This window comes from Melopsittacus undulatus, chromosome 8 (genome assembly GCF_012275295.1).
Source record: "Melopsittacus undulatus isolate bMelUnd1 chromosome 8, bMelUnd1.mat.Z, whole genome shotgun sequence".
NCBI classification, from domain to species: domain Eukaryota; kingdom Metazoa; phylum Chordata; class Aves; order Psittaciformes; family Psittaculidae; genus Melopsittacus; species Melopsittacus undulatus.
The window spans coordinates 11,077,289-11,097,095 of NC_047534.1; the positions used below are offsets into that span (position 1 = coordinate 11,077,289).

A 19,807-nucleotide genomic window follows, 5' to 3' on the forward strand; every position below is an offset into this window, starting at 1 on the left:
TACCATGCCCAATCTTAGCCAATAGTGTCCTGTCATCTCTTAATAACCTGGAAAGGCAATTGCTTTTAAAACCTCTCCTGGAGAGAATATCAGCACAAAAATATGTGACACTTGAGTGAGATTTGAGGAAATTGTTGTGTATTTTGGTTCTGGTTTTAACTGCTGGGACTGGAAGGAGCTGGCCTTGTGTGTTTGGAGCACCTGGAAAATTACAGCTGGCCTGTGACTGCTTGTGTTAAATAAAATTGAATGGCAAATTGAAATAGCAGTCAGTGAGATATTGGTTTGGACCGAATTCTGACAGGAGATGTGTGTGTGCCATGGAGAATGTGAGCTTGCAGCGTTAGCCCTTTCACAGGATGGCTCTCAGGGTACAGAAACCCTTTGGGGAGGGAAGGTGCTGCACCGTTCCAACCACACACGCTGCTTGAATGCCACGGAGGATATGAGGCAAGCGATGCCTGCTGTCTATTTCTTGGCTATTCAAACTGCTGGGAGAGTCCTGAATTTCATGTATTGAGTAAGCTGGAGCAGCCTTGCTCTTGGCTGGCAATGGAGGGAGCAAGCAGATGAATTCCCAGTTGTAGCCTTCTTTTCTGCATGCCATTATGTTCCCAGTTGCACCCAAATTGCCATGTCAAGTCTTGGTTACCAGAAAATCTGCAGGCATGGATGCTCTTCTCCCATCTGCTGCTGTTCCCAAACCTGATCTCTGTGCTGTCGTCCACTGAATGGTTCCTCTTGTCTCTGCTGTTCTGGAGGCCTGAAGGAAGCTGCTGAGCTCCCCTCCCTTTTAGACAACTCAGGAGTTGCTTCCTTCAGTTTTTTGGCACTGAGCTGATAGTTTCTGCCAGCTCTTCTGCATTCGCTGAGCACAGCCCAGGTACTTGTTGGTCCGGGCACTGCAAGGTGAATACATGCCTTCCCTTCCCTCCATGACTCCTCCATGGCCTCTGTCTTCCATTTCCCTATGATGAGCCAAGGAGATTGTACCTCCACTTCTTCTATATTTGCTCTTGGAATCATGGATGCAATACTGAAACCTCTGACAAGCGCTTCTCAGTGCTGTTGGATTAAGAAGGAAGCCTTGAGTTTGGAAGAGGGAAGATACGATGTTTGTCTTTGGGGAAAAAAAATCAGAGAACTGGATAGAGGTGTTTTATGTTCAGAATTGATATGAGAAATAAATGTTTTATGAGCGTGTCAGATTAGAGTGAAATAAGGAGATAAATAATAGGTCTGGAAGTGCTGCCAACTGCAGTTAAACCAGATGGATTTATTAATCTCTGTGATCAGTTCAGGTAATTAAAAACAGGAATTTGAGGGGAGAATGGAGTCCCACTGAGCGCTTTGTTTTACTTTTCCTTTCCAGCCTCTGAAAACAAAGTGGAATAGTTTGGAGCACCCGAGATAACGAAGGCATGTCCGTATGGGGCCGACTATAGAGCCCAGCAGGGTTTTGTTCTTGCTCTGCAGGAGTGCAAGATGACAAGATAAGAAGAGTTTTAAATTGCAAGAGGAGATGAATATAGAACAGATGGTGGTTCAGGAATTTTGAACAGACTGAAATGCAGCTTGGGGTAGTTTTATGCTTGTGCTGTTTTCAAGGTTTAACGAGGACTGCTCTTTCTATTTTTGCAGTGGTGGTTGAGGTGACAGGTCATGCCCATGTTCTTCTGGCTGCATTTGAAAAGGTAAATGAGTTCTTTTTCCCTCTGTCCCTGTCCTTGCATATGTAGATGTTTTCATGGGTCAGTAGTTTGTATTTATATAGCACTTAGCACAATGGAGTCCTGCCCATGACTGGGTGCTATTGTAGTACAAATAATTGCTTGCAGCAGCTCCTGTGCAGCCTGTAATTATCATTTGTACCTCAGCTGGTCACTCAGCTAATTGTAGCTGGTGTTTCCTGTGAGTGGGAGAGGGTGTGCCTCAGTGGCTGAGATGTTTGAGGGTGGAAGGTGTTGACCATAGCTGCTACCATGCGGTTTTCCAGGGCATCGTGATCTGCTTGCAGAACTGGATCTGATCTGTCCAGACCCTGTTGCACCATTGTGTGGCCTTAATTTACATGTAGGACCAAGCCCTTATAAATAAGGCTGCATAAAGACTTTGAGCTCCACTACTTTTCAGTGGCATGTTTGATGTAGCTGACCACTGCCTACATGGTAAGGCTAAGCCAAGCTGTATGCCACAGACCTTGATAACAGAATCTCTTCCCATGATACTTGGACCCTGAAAACAGTTGCAAAATCCATAACTGCATCATGTTGTGTCTCACTGTGGTAATACTGCAGACACATATCCTGGGAAAGTGATACTTGTAGTGACATGCTAAGATGAGGCAAGAGATGATAGAGCAGAGCTGGGCATGTAGAGGGAAGCAGCATCAGTTCTGTCCTCTTAGAAATTCCTCACTTCCAGGCTGGCATGTGGCTGACTTCTGTTTCTCAATCTGCTTGGTTCCTGCCATGTCCTTGAGCAAGTTGTCAGGTCTAATTTTGTTCCTCCTGGTTGGATAATGTGCATGGTGACAAGCTGAGTCAGAGGGCATATGAAGCACAGTCAGTCCTATAGAAGCCCTGTGGCTGGAAGATGCCCTTAAGTGTTCTAGGTTGCTTTTTGTTTGAGTTAGTGAAGAAGATGAGTTTTCCTACACTAGAAGGGCTGCACTATGCACTGGCTCTGTAGGCAGTTCTGTTTCTGGCAATTAGAGATGAGGTGGACAGCTGCAGCACCCCTGGGACTAGTGCAGGGATTTACTCTTCTAGTTTTCTCCTCCAGTTTATCTGGAAAAACAAAGCACACTGGAATCTCTCAGGTGTTCAGCAGCACCAGGGAGAGGACAGTGTGGGCACTGGGTCCTTGGGTTAGGCTGTGGTGTTTGGAGCCCATCTGTCATCTTGGCAGGAAAGTATGGTAGGTGGAGAACCCCCCAGTCTTGCAAAATGATTGTTCAGCTATTTCTAAGGAGGGTAAAGTAGATGAGACCATCAGCTTCCTGCATATTACAGCCTGATTTTGAAGGTACGCCTGTTTGCCTTCCATGTCTGTGAGACTCACCTGTGCTAACCACCTATTGCCTACATTTGCCTTTTTGGTTGTAACAAGATTCAGTTTAGGCTTTGGATCCGATGATGCAAGTATGATTTTTACTTACAAAGGAGTGTGTCTAGTTGCTATTTTCGAAGTATCCAAACATAGCCTTGTTGCAGTAGGCCCAGCCTCTGTAGTTGGGGAGTAGAGCTCTTGCTGGATTTGTCCCAACTCTCAAGTTCCCATTCTAGCATCCCATGGCCAGCACTTGATAATAGCACCTTGTAGAAAGTAGGAAAATACACACATATTGGTAATGTGTTAGGATGAGGGCAGTAGGGAAGCTTTGGAAAGTTCTGTATGATGAGATTGGAAAGTGGCTTAAATTGCTGCATCTTTGGAAGCAGGATTTCAAGGTTTATAGGCAAATTTCACCTACTGTGCAGGACCTTGGATCATTCTGGATGCACAAAGTTGATGGCAAAACCCTGAAAGTAATGTTCAGGGACCTGAATGAGGTATGAGGCAAAACTGGGAACTAACTAAAGCTTGTCAAGCCATTGCATCAATGCTGGATTATGTCCTGTGTCCAGATCTGAGCTCAAGGATTGAAAGTGCCTCCCTTCTTTTTTAGTCTATGTGTGCTGTGAGTGGGGGATGCTGTCTGGTGGGGCCACTTCTTACTTCTCATCTTCCACTGCATACTTAAAACAAGATCAAAATCTTTCTTTTAATAAAAAAGTCACAGGGCAAAGTACATGTTGAGTTCTTTCTCCTCCCTGTTTCATTAAAATATATTCCCCATCCTTAGATTAATTGGAGCTTTTGAAGTGTAGGTCCATAAATCCAGAGGAGGTCCTTGCTAATAAGCACTGCTGATGATTGCCAGAGCATGCTCAGATGACAGACAGACCTGCTTGCTATTTATATGTACCTTTAGGATCAGAATAGTAAGGTTGATGCTCTGTGCAGTCTGGCCTTGCAGCTCTTCCAAAGGCAGACACTTGGCACTCTGTGTTTGCCTGGAGAGCAGGACTGTTTTGTCTTCTGGTGTGATGTTGCTGTCTCTTCCTTCTGAAACTCCTTCAGCAAATGGATGCATGGCTGCAGCTATTCACAGCAGCAGAGCCTTCTGGAGTTTCCTCTAAGTCTCCTTTCCTGCTCTCTAGACTGTGGCAGGAGAGCTGGTTTCTTTCAGTTTGGCTGGCCCTTGTGAAGGATGGGAGAAAATAGAAATAGTGCACTATTCCTGTCACCAGTTCTGATGCCAGGTATATACAGAATTGTTCCAGCTGTGCCTGCTGCCAGTGAGCAAGTGAAAGGCTTGAGGCAGTCAATGCAGCTCTGAAGGTGGCAATGTGGAGTGTATATGACTTGGTTTGAACTCCGTCCAGTGGGCAATTCTTGTTCTCAGCCTCCTGCCAGCCCCTTGCTCTCTCAGGGCTCTGGCCTCAAGAGGGGCTCTGTAACTGGATGTTATTTTAGGGTGTTAACAAATACCCACTGCCAAGTCTTGCTGGACTGGCTGAAGGAGTGTTTGCACCCAGTTGGACTGCTTGCAACCTGAAAGCATGCAGTGTGTCAAGGGATTTTTGTGCATGCTCTGACCCATTTCAGCCAGGTTTAACTTGAGCCAAGTCCATCTAGCACTGCACTGGAGCAGACGAGGAGCACTGATACCCTGTTCCACTAACTGCTGAGAATGATAGCCATTCATGCTGTTCCTGTTACACACATGCCACTCTCTCCTTAGGTAGCAGCCATCAACTCTGATTGTGAGTCTGTTTGCTCTTCATTTGTACACTTCAGCTATTTAATACATTTCCTTTTTCCCCCCCTAGCATGTTGATGGCAGCTTTTCCGTGAAGCCATTGAAACAGAAGCAAATTGTAAGTACCTGTTTCCTTAATTAAAGACATTTGCTGGTGTCCCACAGGCAGCTGTCTGTACCCGGTGGGAAGCTTTAGTGGTAGTTCACTGAGAGCCTGAGACCTCACCTCATTAGCTCAGATATCACAAGCAAAAGCAGTGAGCTGCTGGCAGCCCTTAATGTTGGGTTGTTTGTTGCACAAACAGATGTGTGTTGGGGAAAGAAATACAGCAGTGGGACTGGCATAACTATAGTGCAGGTCTCTGTGCTCCCCTGGGAGCACTATGTATAGATCCGGTCTTCCCTATACATTCCTGCCTTGCTGGTAAAGCACAGTACTGATGCTTATATTATATAGGTGTAACTAAATTAGGTTTGTGTAAGTGAGCTTAGATGCTGTATGTGTTAAGAAGTGTGAAGCACATCTGTTCATTGACATTGCCTGATCTCCTTAGGTTCTGTGTTTTGTGGTGTGGGTAGTTATCTTTTCAGGCTTCCAGTTTTCTGCCCAGAGGCTGAAACCTCTTAGCTTTCCACACGTGTGAGCATGTTAAGATATGAGGGGATCATCTTCTCCCTACACAAGCTTCATTGTTGTGCCCACAGTATCTTTGGAGCAGCCCTGGGGACTGAGACTTTTTGGCTTATCTTGCCTGTTCCTTACAAGTATCTTGGAACTTGAGTAGTCACAGCATGGTCTTGCTTTTAAGCTGTCGTTTATGTCCCAGACTGCACACATTGTGAGGGGAAGGGAAGATGGGAGACTGGCGAACTGGAAACATCAGGGGTCTGTAGCCCTTTCTTAGCCTATCCGATGTGGTGTGAAACTGTGTAGTGCCTTACCAAGATTGAAATTGCATCCAGTCTTGTACTGAAAGAAATACATCAGGAACGGCAAAGATTGTGAAGAATTTCACCTTTTGAAAGGAAATCCGGTAGTGATTCTGCTGCAAGGATCAGCTTGAAATTTCTTGAAGAAAGAGATGAGATTTTGGTGGTTGATCCCTTCACCTTCAGATGTGTGTTGTGTTTCTGCTGTAAATGTGTTTGATTTCAGCTGCTCATGATTGATGGCTAGGGTTTTCTGGTCTGAAACAAGAAGCCTTTTACTACCAAGAAGATGCCTTGATTAGACACTTTTTTTCTCTTAAGATGTTGCAGTCCCCAGGTCAGAAAAGAGCCGCTAAAAAGTACCAGTTAATCCTGTATAAAAATTGCATTCATTCGTTCACTACCTGCCTCACCAATGCTGTGCAGAGACTCACAACCTGTCCTTCAGACTTGCTCATGCCTAGTAACAGCACTGTCAGAGCTTTATCCTGATGCTAGTGGCGATGCTTGCTGCTTCAGGTGGACTTCTGTTCTGAGCCCTGTATTCCCTAGATTGACCTGCTTAGTGCTTCCCTCCCTTCCTTGGTGCTTAACTTGGCTATGTTGCAGCATTATCTCCTGGTTGATTGATCTGTATCCCACAGGTACTCTTAATAGAGGCAGACAGAGACTGTTTTGGGAGGGAGTCAGTGGAGTGTGTGAAGGCAGGTTTGTACTGGGAACCTGCCAGTACTGTACTGTACTGGAAAGTATGGGAAGAGGCATACTTTCGAAGAGAGAGCTCCTGCACTGTGCTGGGGGAAGCTGCCTGAGCAGTGAGGGAGCAGAGCAGTGTGGTACCAGCAGTGCCTCTTTCTCACCTACTTTTTGATCAGAGAAGAGCATTTGTGAGCTCATGAAAAGCAAGATGTAAAAGAAAAAACTAGTGCTTACATGGCTGTGACCTCTCTGAGTCGGTGCTGGGTTACTGCACACATTAACACAGTGTGTGTGCCAGTGTCCATCCAGCACTCTGGACACCTCAGATGGAGGGATGGAGGGCTGTCTTGCTGGAGCTGCTCCTCAGGGAAGTTCCCACCCTGCCACAGTATGGTTAGCTGTTCCTGCAGTGAAACAGTGTGTGCCTGTCTGTCTTCACTGGCAGAGCATGTAACTTTCCCACTCTGTGTTTGGTTGTGGGTACTTTCTTTTTATTGGCAGTTTGTAAAATGTAATGCTTTGATGATCTCCCCTATGGCTTTTGAAATATAAGGAAGCTCTTTCTAGAGGATCACACAGTACCATTGAAACTGAGGTAACATCTGTGCCCACAAGAGCGTAGAGCTGAGGTATAGAGTATATGCATGGAGTAAACTATCTATGTAACCTTGTACATTCTTCTCCATCACTGCTTTTTTTTGCATTCCCCTCCTCACCATTGCCAGGATTGCTGGGTACCTTTTGTGGGCATCAACTTCTAAAGTTCTCTGGGAGCAGGAAGCAGCAGCTAATGAGCTGAACTGCTTTGTTCTCTCAGCTGAGATCAGTTACAATGTACGTAGGGATCTGTTTCAAGAAATCCAGCATGGATGAATACACACAGATGGATCAGCAGAAAAACATGACCTGGACTTGGCTGGTGACTCCTGTGTGCATCAACTGAGGCTTTATATAGCAACAGAAGCCTTTGGAAGGATGACGTGGTGCAGGAAGGTTTGAAAAAGTGTGAAGGTGAAGGACTGCATTGTGTGCAATCATCTACTTCTTATTTACTCCTACTCTTTTAAAATCTAGAGGTCTGTCTAGTAAGAGCCATGTTGCGCTGCTCACCCTTTGCCTACTGGGACATGAACTTCTTGGGAGTTTTTAGAGGCAAGCAGTTAAAATTAATGCAGACTCCTGCTGAGTCTTCCTGGCATCTTCTTTGCTTTGAGCTGACCACTTCTGTACTTGCTGTCACTAATCACAATCCTCTGAGCAGTCAGGGTGTTGTAACAAGACTCTCTTTCAGATGTCAAGTTATAAAAGGACATCTCCCACATAATTGTTCCCAAACTTCCTGGGTGAGTTGTGAGCCGCTGCAGAGGATTTTGCTCAGCAGTCCAAAGACTGACCTCATTGCCATGAAATGCAGCCCTAGAACAGATTGTCTGTAAGCTGCATGCTGAGTTCAATGGGGAGACTTTGGAATTAGTTTGTTAAAGCTGCTGTATCCCAGCTCAGAGCATTTCTAAATTGGCAGATGGGTTGGATATAGCTAGCTCCTGCCCCCATCTTGGTATGTGACATCTTCTGCAGCACTGAAATCCCATAGCAAAGCCATTGCTCTTCTGAGCACCTGGTTTGACAAAAGGAGCTGCCAATTACACATGGAGATGCCAAAACCCCTGGATCCACGAGCTGTTGAAGCACTGGGCTCCCAGTGGCTTGGTTTCACTGTGTGGTGGCAACTGGACAGTTACTAGAGATGGTAGGAAAGTGTTTGCTTCCCCTGTGTGTGGGATGTGTCAGTTTGATACCTTGCAACCCCTCCATCATTCTACCTTTCTGATGTGCTTTAATCCAGCTGCTTGGAGCAGTTTGTGGGCAGCTGCCAGTGGCTGCAGAAGGGCATGGATTGGAGGAATGTGTCCCAGGTCTGGAGCTGTGAGGAGCTTCCCCTGTCCTTGAGCATTTTCTGCTACCACACATCCCAGTTTAGAGAAGCCACCAAGGACCTGGGGATCATCATAAATGACACTGCACTAATGTAGGGTTGTCCCTCAAGTGTTTTTGTGTTTCATGTTAAGGGACATGGTTTGTCTGTCTTCAGCAGCTTGACTTTATGTTCTCAGGTGATGACCAAAGAAATGATGTACAGCCATGCTTGTGTCAGTACCAAGCTGCTGCAGAGTACCTCTGCTGAGGTTACAGAGATGGGTGGAAGTTAACACTGGTTAAAGTTGAGCAGTACTTTACAGAAGGAAAGGACTATGGAAGGCTGATTGCCTCTGGCTTATTTGAGCTGTGGGTGCATATTCTCTCTTGATCTGTGAGACAAGCAGAGTACTTGGTTTTCAGATGATCTTGATAGCAACAAAAGTGGGCAGCTGGGCTCCCTGCTTGGACAAGACAGGATGGGCACCACTTTTTGAGTAAGGAAAAGCTCATTCTACCAGCTATACTTTGTGATATTTGTTTCTGTTAGAGTTTTCAGGTAGCTACAGGGGAGCTGGCTTTGTGGATGTAACACGGACATTTTGACAGAGGGAGGGAGGGGAGGTGATCACAAAGCAGCAATGACAGAGCAGCTGGCACTCCAACTGTTGTCTTCTTCCCCAGGTTGACCGGGTGAGCTATCTGCTTCAGGAGATCTATGGCATCGAGAACAAAAACAACCAAGAGACCAAGGTAATTGTGCTCAGAAGCCTCCTGCTCTCTGAGCTGTGGGTTTCCAGCCTGTACCTTCTGGTTTTGAGCTTAACTATGGGGCTCAGCAGAGCAACGTGGAGATGCTTCCCAGAACAACTGTCAAGTCTGTGTCACTCCTGCAGGCATTGAAGATGCTCAGGGATGACAGGTTCTCACTGTTGTAAGGCCCAAACACTCCAAGGAATTGTGCTGGTATCATTTTAGACAGGATGAGACTCAAGGCTCTTCCCTGGGGCAGGGGTTGTTGGGAGAGAAGGGCATCAGTGCTCCAGGGGTGTATCAGAGCACAGAGACAGTAGAGACAGCCATGAGCCAGTGTTGCTGCCTCTCTGCAGTCAAGGCAGTAGTGCCTGGTGCTGTGCTTTGCTGCTATGGCTCCTTCATGCTCTTCTGTTTGGTTTGGGTTTTTTTTGGGTGCAGGACCTACATATTCCTGTAGCGTTGCAGTGAACTGAGCTCTCTGGGGCTTGCCAGTGTCCGGGAGAGCAGCCTGCATCCCCCGGCAAAGAGGGAGCACAGCATCACTAAGGGATGTGTATGCAAATGTTGTAACCAGAAATATTGTCCATCCTCAGGCAGAAACTTCTGCTGAATCCCAGCTTGCTGCACAGCACTGTGCAGATTATGTGACTGCTTTATGTTTGCTTTTCCTCCTTTTGAGCTGCCCCTTGCTGACACCTGGGCTGCAGCATACCAAGTGCTGGCCTCAGCACCACACTGCTCGGCTGTGTGTGATGTGTGATTTGCAAAAAGGAGTAGCCACAGAGCAAGACAAGCAGGATTTCTTCTCCAAGTAGTGCAGTGTCCTGCCCAAAGGGTTCTGTGATCTCTGTCTTCCTTTGCAAACAGGTAGCACCTGAAGAGGCAGGAGAGAGACGTCTTGTTAAAGATTATTTTTTTGCACAGGACGTATTTAAGAGCATTGAAGGCTTCTCTTTGGGTCCTTCAGGGTCTTGTGATGATGCTCCTGATCCAGCAGTCACACATTTGTGGCTCATCAGAGAAGTGGCCTGGAGCCATTTTTGTTCTTACTAGTGTACTTGGCAAACTATTTTAATGGAAAAGCAAAAAGCCTGCCCTCCCTACCTCCCAGAATAGATGAGGAGTCCATGTGATGGGGCAGACCTTGCAGCCTTTTGCTGGCACAGGCAGCAGGCTGGGTGTGGATGTGGCAGCAGCAGATGCTGTCTGTCGCTGTTTACACCAAAGGGGCCCATGCTCTAGCGTGTGGTTGCCCTGGAGACCAAAGGGGCCTCATGAAGTGGGATGAGGTGGAGGGTGGCCCACACTGGATCATCAGTTTGGTAGTGTTACTTCTGTGGCGTTCTTGGGTGTCAGTGAAGAGAGCTCCTATAGTCAGAGAGTGGGTTTTTCCACCCAGGAACAGGTTGCTGGGTGGCTGTAATTCAGTTTTTGGGACTCTGACTGAAAGGCTAGTGTGATGGACGTTCATGTGGGATTGATTCACACTGACCTTTGTACCAGGGTAGCTGTGAGGTGGTGAGCATCCCAGGCTGGTTTTCCTGCAGCTGCATGAAGCTTGTGCCAGAGCAGGACACTGGTGAAGATGCTGTGGCAGGAGAACCATGCACTCCTCTCTTGCTCAGAGGACGTATGGAAACTGGGCTAGGCATGGCTGGGGTGCCACCTTCCAGCCAGCCTGGGGGCAGCCTGCCCTGCTGCCTGCCACAGTCAGCAAGCAGATCCTTTTTGGGCTGCTCTCTCTGGGGCAGAAAGGCTGGACTGTTGAAGAGACCACTTCCCTGCTTACCCTGGGAACTACCAGGCAGGACCTTGTTCTTGGTTCCCCTCAGCCAAGGGATCCCTACCCCTCTGCACACAGACTAGCTCTGGGGAAGGGCAGCTGTGGATTCACAGTCAGTGCCCTCATCTCTGGCCTTCAGTGAGCTCAGAGCAGAGCCCTGAGAGGAAGGAGTGTCTGTAGCAGGGCTGTGTGGGCTGGAGCTTGCTCTCCTTGAGAAACCCCTGCTGAGAGCTGCAGGAGGAAGATGCCAGCTCTTTCACAGACTTCTGGGTGGGAATTTCCCCAGGCCCCAGAGTCCCTTGGTAGGTCTGCATGGCGCTTACCATTCACGTGCCCACGTCTTGCCTCTTGCTGCAGCCTTCAGATGATGAGAACAGCGACAACAGCAACGAGTGTGTGGTTTGCCTGTCTGACCTCCGGGACACCCTCATTCTGCCCTGTAGACACCTCTGTCTGTGCAATTCCTGTGCTGACACCCTGCGATACCAGGCCAACAACTGCCCCATCTGCAGGCTCCGTGAGTATGTGCCCAGGAAACAAGGGCATCTTTCTCCATACTTCTCCTGTTAAGTCAGTGCAGGCTGTGGGAGGGAGTGTGTATTTTATATACCCCACCCTGAGGATCAGCATCAAATGTGCTGCTGCTCTCACTGGTGTCTGAACACTCCTGCCACCTAAAATAGCTGTCCTTGAATAGGGAAGAAGAGCACATGAGGGGAAAATGGCTCTTTGTGCAGTGCCTCCCTGGCCACCTGCCCTCTCCCTGGGATGGATCTGAAGGTGCAGGTGCTCTGAGCTGTGCCATGCAGGCAGATCTTGTGTTTTGGTGAAAATGATGTAAAATCCCCCAAAAGAAGGGATGTAGAAGCTTTATCCTGAGCGTATCTGGCCTATTCAGCAGCCACTCCCACCAGGGGCTGTCCAAGTACTTTACATTGTTTGTGTTTTACCCTCTGACAACTTGACTTTGATTTCACCAGGAGGCAGAGATGAGGTAACAGTCAGTTTGGAGTCCTTTGCTCTGCCAGGAGAATTCAGAGGATCTGCATTGCTTGGCTCCCAAAATATGGAAAAAGTGAAATACCCATTCTGACACTAAGGCAGCACTTGCTGAATTCCATGTGTTTGCTCAAAGCAGAGAGGCATAGGAGTCTCTTGAGAGATGATGCCTGTGTTTTTGCTGGAATCTACAGATCATTTATTTTACCTTGGGCTGAGGTATTTGTTTCTAATTGATATTTCTTAGCAAAAGAAAAAAGAGCCTAAGACAAGTATTTGGCCTGAGAAGTCTGACCAGTTCAAACGTGGCAAACATGCAGTAACTGAAAGCAAGATCTTATCAGAGGAAGTGCCAGACAGCTTTAACTATAAATAGCACAACTTAAAACACAGGGACAGTATTCTCTCATCTGCACGATGCAGTGGAGGAGGTTGTGTTTGTTTGGAAAGTGCCACCATATCAGACTTTCTGGGAATCTGCTGCTGGGGAGTGCAGGGGCAGCAAGGATAGAGCTGAACCTCTGTCCTCTTGCTCTAGGCTGGGTGCAAAAGAACTAGGGAAATGCCTGAGCTTTTCCTTACCTATGAGCAAGTTCTGACAGCTGCACCAGAACACACATCTGGCTCATTCATCTGTGCCCTTGGCACAGAGGAACTAACAATATTAAAGATCTGCAGATAGGAAATAGGAGTGTGGGCAGGGAGTGGAGATCAAAGCTGTTGTGGTGGGAAGACCAAGGGATGGCTGTGCAGGAGACAGGACTATACCCACTAACCCTCTGGCTGGGTTTGCAGCTATTGCAGAGCCTCTCAGAAGCACAGTGCTGGCTGGTGGGGCAGCAGCCGGTGGCAGGTATGATGCTTCCAGGGCCATCTGGACCCCAGGGCTGAGACTTGTTGGGTTTGGATGAACCCAGGGTGGTTCACATGACACACACCCCCATCCTGTAGCTTGCAGTGCACTGCCCAAGGCAAAGCTCATGTTTTTCTTACTGTGTTGTACAGTATCAGGCCTGAAGCACCCCTGTCCATGACGGCACCAGGGCAGGGAGTGCCTGTTCTCTGCAAGGACTTTGCATCCATAGTTTTTGGCCAGCAGATCTCTTCCTTGTCTAGCTCAATTGACTAGATGCCAGACCACAGCACCAGGCTTTGGTGTGCTCCACAGCCCTGCGCCCCATGTACATGTGGAGATCCACCAGGCCTATGGCATGTCTCTGGCAAGCTGAGGAGCTCTGGTACACACCAAACACAGCCTGGTCCTGCTTGGCCATGCAGTCACCTGCCTGCTGTTCTCCCCTAGCTTTCCGTGCCCTGCTGCAGATCCGGGCTGTGAGGAAGAAGCCGGGGGCTCTGTCACCAGTGTCATTCAGCCCTGTCTTGGCACAGAACGTTGACCACGACGAACACTCTGTAAGTACCTCCCAATCCTGCGTACAAAGCCTGGGTGCTGGTCTCAGCCCAAGCGGGCAGCCTGTGCATGCACCAGTTGCTTGTGTTCCTGAGACCTCAGGAGGTACACTCAGACATTGGTCTTGCTGAGCAGTGCAGCCTTTCTTGTCAACCCTGCTGGACAGCCAGGATCTCTCCTCTCGTGGATTAACAATTAATAAACTTGGTTTAAGCCAAGTGCCCTCTTCTCTTTTGGAGGAAACAAATCCACAGAAACCTCAATCTGAGGAGGTTTCTCAGTGCCAATCCCAGCAGAAAAGTGCAGGCTCTGGGCAGGACGGGAGCAGGGACAATGGGGAGGTGGCAGTTTGACTTGCACACACATCTGTGTGGCAGCATGCTCTGATGAAATGCCCCTGTCATCAGGGTTTCCAGCATGACAGCAGAAAGGCCTCTTTGTGCAAGCCTCCATGAGAGACTGGGATCTCCGCAGGCAGCTGAGGAAACATGGGATGAGAAGCGTGGTGCTGGTGGCCTCAGGACTTGATTGCATGTCCTTGGTGCCACATGAGGTCAGAGTGAGGAGAAGCAGATCTGCATCTTCATGGGAACAGAAAGATAGTGTCACAGAAGCAGCCTTGTTTTACCCATCTGTCCTCTGCAGCACTGTAGCCCTGCTGCCTTCAACTGGGGGTAAGAAACAGAGCAGGGGAGAAACCCCAAGGGTTGTTGTGAAGCAGACCATGGTGTGTAGAGGAAGGAGGTGCTGTCACCTGGAGCAAGGTGAGGAGATGCCGTGTGTCTCTTCGTGTCACTAACCTCAACAAACCTTCCTTAAACACAGTTTTCTCTTGACAGTGTCCCTTTAAACCCCTTAAAGTGAGCCCTGTCTCCCTGCCCAGCAGGAAGCCTAGAAGGGAAACCGTAAGTGACTTGGTCATGTTTGGCTCCTGTGGCAGTTCCTTGCCCACACAGTGTCACCAGCACGTGGAAGCGTTACACATGCGAGGGCTCGCTGACACGCTGGGGCTGACTCCTGCCCCTACACAGGCTGCAGCACTCCCGATACTTGCCTCCACGTGAGCAGTCAGGCTCTCACACCCTGCACACCATCACTAAGCCCCTGGGTTGCTTGTGGAGGAATAAGAAGGTGGAAGCAGCTTGCCACAGGGGTCTGGCACTGACTCGCAGTGATTGTCTCCAGTGCTGAGCCTGGCTGCTTGGTAGTTCTGGCCAAGATGTTTTCCTGGCTTTGTCAAGCTGTGGGCAAGCTGCTGACCCCTCGGCTCACCCATTGCACTTGTCCCATCCCCTTGGCAGTTTGGCATGGACACATCTTGTGGTTTCCACCCTGATACTAGATGTAGAGGTAGACAAGCAGGCACTGTTGGACCAGGAGTTGCATTCAGGAACACTGGCTGCAGTGGGCTGTTCTGCTTTTACAGAAACAGGAGGGACAGAGCTTCTCCAAGCTGGTGTGTGTGACTGGAGCACCGCGCTGGGGACAGCATGAATGGCAACTATGGGGGACCAGGAACCGGGAAGGGGGAAGGTGAGGGAGGCCCTCAGGTCAGGAAGGGTCTGTTTGTGCTCTTTGTGTACTCCCATCAAATGCAGCTACAGTTTTCACTGGTATCAAGGAGTCTCTAGTTTCCTTTTCCTCAAGCCAGCTTGGATGAGGAATGTGGCTTGTTGTGCCTGTTAGGTGTGGAGAAAACGTAGAGCTGGGCTCAGGGAATGAGGCTATTGCAAGTTTGGTGTGACCCTGTCCCTCTGCAAACTTCCTACAGTGACTAGCAGTGCTGCTGGAGCAGTGGACTCTTTGGGGTCTAGTGGTAAGTGTCCCGGGGACAAGCAGTGCCCTTAGGGGTGCTTGAAGGCTCAGTAACTTGCAGTGAGGGTGTTGCAGCCACTGGCTGAGAAATCCACCTCCAGCCTCTGAGCTGTGCCGAGACCCTGAGCTTTCACCACATGTGCCGAAAGGAGCAGCCTCTGAACCCTCAGGCCTTGGTCTGCACAGCCAGGAGAAGATGCCCAAACACGAGCTACGGGGGTTCGTCTCCCGGACTTTGCTGTCCACAGAGCAGCGCCTCTTGGTGGAGATGGCTTCTGGCCGCACCGCCTGCAGATGGCAGCATCTGTGAACAGATCTCCTGGTTGGCTTGGTTATCCTGCAATCACCCGCTGTGGTCTTCAATACAAGCTCATGAACATCACAAAGCCAGTACTTGGGGGGTGTGGGTTGATGCTTGACCCTAAGTACCACTCGTTCTTTCCTCCCCTTCAGATCTGGCTCCTTCTGTGACCACAAGTGAGTCAGTTCAGCAGTCAACTCGCACCAAATTGGTGCCTGTGTTGGAACAGTTTGGGCAGGCACATCTGCAGCTCTGAGATCAGGCACGGAGAAGCCACAGGAGTTTATGGCAAGGCTTAGCAGCCACACACCATCCTTGGTACAGCATAGAGCCATGAGGATATAGAGCTGAAACAGCTCAGTTTAATGTAAGCCTGAACTGCTGAAGTCTTGCCTCTTTGCAGCAGGCTGGGCTGAGCTGCCTGTGGCCTTCCAGGCTGCAGCATAAAACCTGTTTGTCTCCAAATGCTCAGGACCTTTGTAATCAGGAGGATTTTTTGAGGTAAACCAGTGTTGGCTTAATGTCTTTGCAAGAGTCCCTTTGGAAGCTTAGTGAGTTAAGGAGGGATTTGGAATTGATGCAGTTTTGCTCTCCTCCCTTACGGAGTGCACAGTGGTTCTGTGATCCCTTTCCTACCTCTTAGCAGAGGCGGCTGTGCAGAGCCAGTGTTACCAGCTGAGAGGATGGAGGCTACAGAAGAAGCAGAAGAGCTGTGGGCTCCAAGGACCAGCTCTCAGCTGGCTGGTGCACGGAGGATGCTGTGAAAGAGCTGTGTGCACCAGGGCTGGAAGCACAAGTGGGCTGTTTGCTGAGCTGGAAGGGTCTCTGAGCCATCTGTTAGGAGAAACAATCCAAGCACATCTTACAGTAGCTTTGTTAGGAACCTGCTCTCTCAGCCTCCCTGCCCAGCTCTTAAAAGCATGTTGGGGGGATGCCCAGCCCCATTCCAGCTTGCTGAGATGCCCAGTTTCTTAAGCATTGCTCTGGAAACTTGCCTGAAGCATCACCGGCATTACAGGTCAAAGGGGAACGTGTGGCTGGTGCACGGAAGGAGGCTGAGGCTCTGTGGGGCTGGCAGTGTGGAGGTGCAGGGCTGCAGCCGGGCCTCCCCTTTCTAGGGAGCTTCCAGCCTGATGGGGAGTTTCCTAATGCTGCTCTTTCACCCACAGAGCTCTGACAACATCCCTCCAGGCTATGAGCCCATTTCCCTGCTGGAAGCACTGAACGGCCTTCGCTCTGTTTCCCCCACCATCCCATCAGCCCCTCTGTATGAAGAAATCAACTACTCCGGTGTGGTGGATGGGATGCCCCCTGCGAGCCGACCACTTGTGGGCATGGACAGAGCTGTGGAGAGCAGCCACCAAAAGGGCAAGAGGAGCAAGTCTCCAGATAGGTCAGCACTGAGATGGAGGGGTCTGTGCCCCTTGTAAGCCCTGGGGGCTTGTGGCCACACATACTGGGAGCCAGGAGAGGACTCTGGCTGGTCCCACCACTGGTATCTTTTAGTAGGCCAGCAGGTACTTGTGCTGGTGAGAGAACTGGGGCATCACCCATGTGTTCAGCCTGAGGTTACAGCTTATGTCACCTAAGGCCTGGCTTACCAAAAGAAAGAGAATGTGTAACAAGGAGAATTTTTAATAGGAATGTCTCCTTCCCAGTGCAGTTAGTCCCTCAGTTTGCATTCAACAGCCAAATCTTGATGGATTTCAGCTTTCCATGAGTCCCCCAGGAACAAAAGAATGGGGAGAGAAGTGATTTGAATTTTGGAGCACAAAATTGTGAGACCCTTTAGTTGTTGTCTGAAGCCTCCTCTATTGGCCTTATGGAGGATGTAGGTGTGGATGCCATGGAATGGGCAGCCCACTGCATGTGCCCTTTATGTGACCCTTGTGGGGCTGTACAGGTGGGGTCAGACTGGGTTTGTTCCTGGCACTCCACTTGCTCCGTTCCAGGTTTCCCCCTGGGAATGGAGCCCCAGAGGTGTGAGGAGCAGTGTGGGCTCAGCGCCTCTTGCTTTCCCTGCCAAGGCAGATTTGTCCAAGCTGTGTTACTGTGCTGTAGCTCTGCCCCAGAAACTGCTGCTCTTCTCCATGCAGCAGAGGCCTGCCCTGCTGAATTGATCTCAGTAGCTGAGCTCCTGCTCGTGCAGGTTGGCTGATGCTGCTGGTGGAGACAGGCAGGGGTGGTGACAACACCAAACACACCAGGGCCATGGTGCAAGCAGCACTGCGGCCCCTTGCGAGTGGAGTTTCTCTTGCCGCAGCACACTACGGTCTCCCTCATCCCCCATCCACGAGGAGGACGAAGAGAAGCTCTCGGAGGACTCTGACTCACCGCCAGCACTGAGCGGGGCTGAGCTGGCCCTGAGGGAGAGCAGCTCTCCAGAAGTAAGTGTGTGCTTTGCTGGGGAGCTGCTCTGAGCCAGAGCTCCTCTGGGGGGGCTGCTTCTGCGACATGAGGTGCCTTGTGAAGGGCCATCCCTTCCTCAGTGATGGGATAAAGATGAGCGTGTTGGCATGTGACCCAGAGCCAAGAGTCTTGGCTGCCTTCATTTACACATAAGCTCCATGGGGAAAGGATGTGCTCACTCCCTGTATCCCTAACACCTCTTTGGGAGCTGGGGCACTGGAAAACCATATCAGAGCTGACCTCCCCTCAGCTGGCTGGGCTTTACACACTGCCACTGCACGTAAACCCCTCCATCCCAGCCCATGGTGCCACAGCACTGGTGGGTGACCCTTGGTCCTTTCCTGAAGCAAGTCCTGGCCCCAAGCACAGCTCTGGAGGAAGCTGTGGCAGGACACATGCAGCAAGGCCTCCAGCCTGCAGAAGTAACCTGTGCTGTTCCTCCTTACAGAGTGTGGCCGGGGAAGAGATCGAGGATGCCTTGTCCCTGCAGCAGGGTAGGTGTCCACTCGGCCTGGGGGTGGCCAGACCTCATCTTTGTGTCCACTTCTGGTGTGACCGGATGGGGACAGCTGGGGAATGAACATAGGAGCTGAGGAATGTGCAGCCCCTCAAGTCTACCCCTGAGCTGCTGTGCTTCACCCGGGTGAAGTGCCAGGCTCTTTTCTGGGAACTAGGGGAGCAAAGTCACCAAATCTGCTTTTCTTATTTGCCAAGCACCAGTCCTTGCTGTGAGCTCTATGCATGGGCTACCTGCTCATACAGCTGAGGGAGAGACGCCTGCGTGCACCACTGTGGTCCTGGTGAAAGCACGGCCACCTTACTGGGCATGCAGGATGTGCCCCAGTGTCTCTGGTGCCCAGTCAGCATCCTGAGGGCATGAAGAGAGATGGGATGGGTGCATGATGTGCACTGTGGCACACGAGCATGCATATGAAAAGGTGGCCCTTGCACGCCATGGCCTGGGCCAGTCTGACCGGTTCCCCCGAGCCCTCCGTGGGGCTGGAGAGCTTCCTTGGGGCTGGGATCTCACCCGTCCTCCTGGCCGCGTGCACTGAGGGGCTCTCTGGTGCTCTCTGCTTGCAGGCAGCCGCCCGCCCTCGCTGGAGGACGTGCTGCAGGACGGGAGCTGCGGCGAGCACAGGAGCCTGACACAGTCGGAGAACGACCCTCCCGTTGATGTCTACCTGCCAGGTAACGGCCGCGCCATTGGGATCGGCGGCACCCCCTGTGCTCGTGGTGCCGGTTCATGGCACGGAGGGGTTGTGCGGATGGTGGTGTCCGGGGGTGCTGGGACAGGAGCTGCCCGGAGCACGGGGAGAGCGAGCTGTGGGTAACTCAGCCCTCTTCTCTCCTCCTCCCTCGCCCTTTTGTCTCTGTCCGTCCCCTCCTTTCTCCTCTCTGGGCTGCAGCCGCTTGGTGCCACAGTTTATGTGGCAGTGGCTTCCCCTGCTTGCCCCAGCCGCCCTCCTCGCCGAGGGACGGGACTCGTGGGGACTGAGCCAGCGGGAGGCAGCAGGGAGGGCCGCGGTGTGCCCGCTCTGTTGACAAGCGGGGCTGCGGGGAGCTGCCCTCACCCCGACTACTGTCGTTGCAGCCTTTTTTCTTTCGTAGAGTCGCAGTCTGCTCTGAGTACCTCTCTAATGTCTCCTTCCCTCTCTGTCTGCCTTCCTCCCTCCTGTCTTGGGCAGCACTGGGTCCTGATTCCTGCTCTATTGGTATAGAGGAGTAAGCTGGTACGTCTTCTCGTTCTTATGCATCTCTGTTGTGTGGGGCAGCAGGACCCCTTGGGGAGAGTGGGGATGGTGCTGATCCTGGCCATCAGAGCAGGGAAGGAAGGGCAGCAAACCAGCCAGGCTGCAACACTGGCTCTGTCCTGGCTATATTCCCATCCCTGTACCCCACAGGCGTCCCCACTTTTCCTGAGTGCCAGGGCCCTGGGCAGGGTTAGGGTTATGAGGGTTGAGCTCATGTAGTTAGGGT

General features: G+C 50.5%; 1 protein-coding gene across 4 annotated transcripts in view; it reads left to right on the top strand.

The window, feature by feature from the left end:
* MGRN1 (mahogunin ring finger 1) overlaps window positions 1–19,807 on the top strand; it is a 55,012-nt gene that overhangs the window by 34,751 nt on the left and 454 nt on the right. For 2 of the 4 annotated variants that reach the window (XM_031052265.2, XM_031052268.2), the window contains exons 7-15: window positions 1,642–1,694; window positions 4,878–4,925; window positions 9,038–9,106; window positions 11,250–11,409; window positions 13,195–13,304; window positions 16,588–16,811; window positions 17,682–17,805; window positions 18,276–18,321; window positions 18,911–19,018. In XM_031052265.2, the coding sequence (XP_030908125.1) occupies window positions 1,642–1,694; window positions 4,878–4,925; window positions 9,038–9,106; window positions 11,250–11,409; window positions 13,195–13,304; window positions 16,588–16,811; window positions 17,682–17,805; window positions 18,276–18,321; window positions 18,911–19,018 (942 nt within the window). Of the gene's footprint in view, window positions 1–1,641; window positions 1,695–4,877; window positions 4,926–9,037; window positions 9,107–11,249; window positions 11,410–13,194; window positions 13,305–16,587; window positions 16,812–17,681; window positions 17,806–18,275; window positions 18,322–18,910; window positions 19,019–19,515; window positions 19,561–19,807 lie in introns of all 4 variants that reach the window. The other 2 variants (XM_031052266.2, XM_031052267.2) reach the window with 2 other exon arrangements.